Here is a 6,622-nt window from a genome sequence, read left to right as displayed (position 1 = left end):
CCCCAACTCCACTAAGACCTCCCTTCTTCCTCATCTCCCTCAGCCCTCCTTTTCCGCCAACCTCATCCCCCTTAAGCCCTGCTTCCTCTTCTGCCCCCCCCAAGCCCCAAGAACACCCTCTCTCCCATACCCCCCCCCCCCCAAGTCTCCCTTCTCCCACCTAGGATAGAAGGGCTTGGAGAGCCCTTCTATCCTATCCCTCTCACCCCCACCCACAAGCCTCCCCCTTCCTTCCAACCCCCCAAGCCCTCTTTTCTCTCCTCCCAACCCCCCAAGCCCTCTTTTCTCTCCACCCCCCCCCCCAAGCTCTCCCTACTACACCACCCCTCCCCGTACCAGATCCTCCCAGCCCCCGTACACCCCAGATCCCCAGGTCCCCCTTCATACGCCCTCCCATCCTGGTCCTTCCCTGTTTAACTGCTTCAGGGGAAGCAATAGAAACTGAGAAAGGACAAAAGAGTCAGTTTCAGGGTGATGTACTCACTCATAAATGGGATTACATTTAATTTGCCAATAAATTACATTATTTAATTTTCAATTACATTACAAGCAAGGCAAGAGAACCCAGACGTAATCAGACTCACAGAATCAAAACTCTCAGGAATCAGAACGAATGCAGTGTTTTCCCAGGACTACACTGTAATAAGGAAAGAGAAGAAATGAAGCAGAGGAGGTGGAGTGGCCCTACTAATGAGAAAGGAATGGAGTTTCAAGATGGTGGTTATCCCGGGCTGCGAGTGATTCAGAGACTACATAAAAGGCACCATTACAATGGGAGGACCAAAAGTAGTAGTAGTGATATATATCCCTCCACCAAATGACAGAAGACCAAGGCAAGAGTATGACAGCAACAACATGGCAGTTAACAATATAATTGAGAGGGCAGCCTCTGCTGCCTGTCATAGATCCCATCTGCTCATCATGAGGGACTTCAATCACAGAAGGACAGACTGGGAGAACAAGGAACCACATGGAGGTGAGGATACATGGAGAGCCAAACTATTGGAGGTGGCGACAAGAAACCTTTTAAGCCAGCATGTCAGGGGATCCACAAGGATAAGAGTAATTGATGAACCAGCGAGACTCGACCTAGTCTTCACTCAGAACGACTCAGACATAAGGAAAATGGCACCTTTCGATGCCCCAGGATGAATGAGCGACAACAGTGCACTGGTGTTTGAGTATCTGGTTGAAGAAGGATTATTGAACTTGAGGAGGAGTACTGAAAACAAAAGAATGGTATTCCGAAAGGGAAACTATGAGGAGATAAGAAAATTCCTAACATATATAAGATGCGAAAAAGAGCTCTGGGGAAAGATGGCCCAAGACATGATGGACTACATCATGCAGAAGTGTAATGAAGCAGCAAACAAGTTTGTCCCAATCCAAAAGGAAAACAATGAAATGAAGATGAGATACCCATGGTTTAATCAGAGATGTAGGCTAGATAAGCAGCAAAGTAAAAGAGCATGGAGAAACTATAGAAATAACAGGATACTTGAGAGCAGCGAAAGATACCAGAGTGCCAGGAATGAATATGTCAGGTTGAGAACAGAGGCAGAAAGACAATACGAAAATGACATCGCAAGCAAGGCAAAGACTCAACCTAAATTGCTGCACAGCCACATCAGGAGAAAAACAACAGTAAAGGAACAGGTAATGAAATTAAGGATAGGGACAGACGGATTCACTACAAACGACAAGGAAGTGTGTGAGGAACTGAAAAAGAAATTCCAGGTCTTCTCTTTAAAGCAAGGAGAAATTCCAGACATAAGAGAAGTAGTTAAACAGGAACCAATAGAAGAGTTTGACATTGCCAGTGGGGAAGTAAGGTAGCTTTAACTAGAGTTGGATGTGACAAAGGCTATATGCCCAGATGGAATCTTCCCTTGGATACTACAGGCAGGAGCAGAAGAATTGTGCCTGCCACTCTCCATAGTGTATAACAAAACTCTGGCAACAGGGGTTATCTTGAGATGGTTATCTTGAGATGATTTTGGGACTTTTTTAGTGTCCCCGCGGCCCGGTCCTCGACCAGTACTCCACCCCCAGGAAGCAGCCCGTGACAGCTGACTAACACCCAGGTACCTATTTTACTGCTAGGTAACAGGGGCATAGGGTGAAAGAAACTCTGCCCAATGTTTCTCGCCGGCGCCCGGGATCGAACCCGGGACCACAGGATCACAAGTCCAGCGTGCTGTCCGCTCGGCCGACCGCCTCCACAAGGGAGCCGAACCTCCAGAGGGAGGTTCCTCCATGTTCCTCCAGGTTCCTCCAGTTCCTCCAGGAAACTGACTAGAATTTGGAAAGTGGCTGATGTATTCCCGATATACAAGGGAGATAGACAGAAGGCACTGAACTACAGGCCAGTGTCCCTAACTTGTATACCATGCAAGCTGATGGAGAAGATTGTGTGTAAAAAGCTAGTGGAACATCTGGAGCGAAAGAACTTTGTAATACAGCATCAGCATGGGTTCAGTGATGGCAATTTCTGCCTCACAGGATTAATTGAATTCTACGACCAGGCAACAAAAATCAGGCAAGAAAGAGGGGTGGGCAGACTGCATATTTTTGGTTTGCCACAAAGCCTTTAACACAGTACCACACAAAAGGCTAGAGAAAAAGCTGGAGACGCAGACAGGAGTGAAAGGGAAGGTACTCCATTGGATAAGGGAGTACCTAATCAACAGAAGACAGTGAGGGACGTTGAGGGGTGAGGTCTCTGATTGGCGAGACGTCACCAGTGGAGTTCTGCAGGGGTCGGTCCTTGGACCTATACTGTTTCTGATATATGTAAATGATCTCCCAAAGGGTATACACTCGTTTCTTTCACTGTTTGCTGATGATGCACTATTTGCTGATCATCACTGTTTGCTGATGATACATACATTGTGAGGAGGATTGAAACAGAGGATGATGATAGGAGGCTACAAGATGGCACTGCATGAATGGTCCAACAAATGGATGCTAAAGTTCAAACCGAGTAAATGCAGGATAATGAAACTAGGCTGTGGAAACAGGACAAGCACAGGATACAGAATAGAGAAAATACTTCTTGAAACGGACAGAGAGATAGATCTTGGAGTTGGTATCACACCGAACCTGTCTCCTGAAGCCCACATAAAAAGAATTATGCCTGCGGAATACACAAGGCTGGCTATCATCAGAACAGCCTTCAGGCTGTTCAGGAATCATTCAGAATCTTGTATACCACACATGTAAGACCAATCCTGGAGTATGCGGCCCCAGCATTGAGCCCATACCTTTCAAGCACAAGACAAAGCTGGACAAAGTTCAGAGGAATGCCACTAGACTAGTCCCAGAACTAAGAGGCATGAGTTACCAGGAAACTCATCGATTCATTTCTCTCAATGTTTGCGGACGATGCTAAAATTATGAAAAGGATTAAAACAGAAGAGGACTGTTTGAGGCTTCAAGAAGACCTAGACAAGCTGAAGGAATGGTCGAACAAATGGTTGTTAGAGTTTAACCCAACCAAATGTAATGTAATGAAGATAGGTGTAGGGACAGGAGGCCAGATACAAGGTATCATCTGGGAGAGGAAATTCTTCAGGAGTTAGAGAAAGAAAAAGACTTGGGGGTTGATATCACGCCAGACCTGTCTCCTGCAGCACATATCAAGAGGATAACATCAGCGGCATATGCCAGGCTGGGCAACATACAAACGGCATTCAGAAACTTGTGTAAAGAATCATTCAGAACTTTGTATACCACATATGTCAGGCCAATCCTAGAGTATGCAGCCCCAGCATGGAGTCCATATCTAGTTAAGGATAAGACTAAACTGGAAAAGGTTCAAAGGTTTGCTACCAGAGTAGTACCCGAGCTGAGAGTTATGAGCTACGAGGAGAGACTACGGGAATTAAACCTCACTTCGCTGGAAGACAGAAGAGTTAGGGGGGACATGATCACCACATTCAAGATTCGGAAGGGAATTGATGGGGTAGATAAAGACAGGCTATTTAACACAAGGGGCACATGCACAAGGGGACACAGGTGGAAACTGAGTGCCCAAATGAGCCACAGAGATATTAGAAAGAACTTTTTTAGTGTTAGAGTGGTTGACAAATGGAATGCATTAGGAAGTGATGTGGTGGAGGCTGACTCCATACACAGTTTCAAGTGTAGATATGATCAGAGCCTATAGGCTCAGGAATCTGTACACCTGTTGATTGACGGTTGAGAGGCGGGACCAAAGAGCCAGAGCTCAACCCCCGCAAACACAACTAGGTGAGTACAGCCAGGCCCACGTTTCCACAACCAGGCCCACGCTCCCACAGTGGGGACCGGTAGCCGAGCAGACACACCGCTGGGCACGTGATCCTGTGGTCCCGGGTTCGATCCCGGGCGATGGCGAGAAACAATGTGCAGTTTCTTTCACCCTATGCCCGTTACCTAGCAGTAAATAGGTACCTGGGAGTTAGTCAGCTGTCACGGGCTGCTTTCAGTGTGTGTGTGTGGGGGGGGGGGAGAAATAATAATAGTTAGAAACAATTGATTGACAGTTGAGAGGCGGGCCGAAAGACCAGAGCTCAACCCCCGCAAGCACAACTAGGTGAACACATTCACGCCCACGCCCCCACAGCCACGCCCACGCCCCCACAGGCACGCCCACGCCCCCACAGCCACGCCCACGCCCCCACAGCCACGCCCACGCCCCCACGCTCACGCTTCAAACAAGTGAGGGAGGCAGCCGGCCACACACCTGGTCATCTGGCTCCAATGTCTCCATTATAATATTAAAAAAAAGAACTAATAAAGTTCAAGCTTTTCAGCTTTGCTGAAGAACTGAGAAGCTAACCTTATGTTATTAACCGTAAAACACAATTTAAATATAATTTTAAAAATATGTCTGGAAACGTTTTTCAATGTAAACAATGGCGGCGGCGGCGGCGGGCTGTGCTCCTCTGCCTCAGTTACAACTACAGGACCAACATTAACTACCATAACCTTACCTTTATTGTTGAGTGTAGTGTCTGTGGTGGGCGCGTTGAGGCTGTGGGCGCGTTGAGGCTGTGGGCGTGTTGACACTGTAGGTGTGGTGGACGCGTTGAGACTGAGGGCGTGTGGTGGCGTGTTGACACTGTAGGTGTGGTGGACGCGTTGAGACTGAGGGCGTGTGGTGGGCGCGTTGAGGCTGTGGGCGTGTTGACACTGTAGGTGTGGTGGACGCGTTGAGACTGAGGGCGTGTGGTGGGCGCGTTGAGGCTGTGGGCGTGTTGACACTGTAGGTGTGGTGGACGCGTTGAGACTGAGGGCGTGTTGACACTGTAGGTGTGGTGGGCGTGTTGAAACAGAGGGTGTGTGGTGGGCGTGTTGACACTGTAGGTGTGGTGGACGCGTTGAGACTGAGGGCGTGTGGTGGGCGTGTTGACACTGTAGGTGTGGTGGACGCGTTGAGACTGAGGGCGTGTGGTGGGCGTGTTGAGGCTGAGGGCGTGTGGTGGGCGTGTTGGGACTGAGGGCGTGTTGAGACTGAGGGCGTGTGGTGGGCGTGTTGACACTGTAGGTGTGGTGGGCGTGTTGAGACTGAGGGCGTGTGGTGGGCGTGTTGACACTGTAGGTGTGGTGGACGCGTTGAGACTGAGGGCGTGTGGTGGGCGTGTTGAGACTGAGGGCGTGTGGTGGGCGTGTTGAGGCTGAGGGCGTGTGGTGGGCGTGTTGACACAGTAGGTGTGGTGGGCGTGTTGACACTGTAGGTGTGGTGGGCGTGTTGACACTGTAGGTGTGGTGGACGCGTTGAGACTGAGGGCGTGTGGTGGGGCGAGACGCCATGGCGGCCGGCACCAGCGTCGCCTCCTCCTCCACCCTCCGCTCCCACCTCGTACTCCTCAACCACTCTCATCTATTCCCACTACCACACTTCTTTAATATATATAACAAATTTACTAATTAATTTGTGTTTGCTTTAATATTTTGGGGGCATTTTATTGTTTATATTTTATGATAATTACATGATGTTAAATTTAAAAAGTGTACTGCCGCGCACTCGGCTCTCCATTACAAACCTGACAATAACTGTCTGGTATATTACTTTTTGGGTTATACCTCGACCCCTGAGAACAGTCTTTGTTCCTTATGTCTCACCCCAGGTTATGCTCACTTATATGTTCTTGCATGATGAGCTTCAGCTCCTGGGTCTTGCCTTTCTGTCGCAGGTAGCCTATTATATAATTGTCCACCAGACATTCTGGCTACCATAGTGAAGCCTCGCCCATCACCACTTGTATCTCATTCCACTTGCTCATTAATATTACACTGAATAAGTTATTGTTAACACTCACATGGCTAATTTGAGTTGAAATTTACATTTCAATTACAAATGAAATTTACATTTGAGTTACAAATGTCTTTCATATGTGTCTTACAAGTGTTTTACAAATGTGTCTTACAAGATTAAAGTTAATCTTGTTTTGTCCTTTTTCCTAATGTCTGAAAAATCTTACAAGTATCTTACAAATGTGTCTTACAAATGTATTTTACAAATGTGTCTTACAAATGTATCTTACAAATGTGTCTTAAAAATGTGTCTTACAATTGTGTCTTACACGTGTCTTACAAATGTGTCTTACAAATGTCTTACACGTGTCTTACAAATGTG

At 47.6% G+C, this 6,622-nt stretch overlaps 1 protein-coding gene across 1 annotated transcript in view; it reads right to left on the bottom strand.

Moving 5' to 3' along the window:
- LOC138350372 (salivary glue protein Sgs-3-like) overlaps window positions 1-5,862 on the bottom strand; it is a 280,211-nt gene extending 274,349 nt beyond the window's left edge. The window contains exon 1 of the mRNA XM_069300996.1: window positions 4,977-5,862. Coding sequence (XP_069157097.1) covers window positions 4,977-5,796 — 820 coding nt within the window. The 5' untranslated portion in view covers window positions 5,797-5,862. The remainder of the gene's footprint in view (window positions 1-4,976) is intronic.
- Window positions 5,863-6,622: the final 760 nt, after the last annotated feature.

The sequence above is a fragment of the Procambarus clarkii genome, chromosome 45 (assembly GCF_040958095.1).
Source record: "Procambarus clarkii isolate CNS0578487 chromosome 45, FALCON_Pclarkii_2.0, whole genome shotgun sequence".
In the NCBI taxonomy this organism is placed as follows: Eukaryota; Metazoa; Arthropoda; class Malacostraca; order Decapoda; family Cambaridae; genus Procambarus; species Procambarus clarkii.
This window is presented reverse-complemented; position numbering and strand designations above follow the sequence as displayed.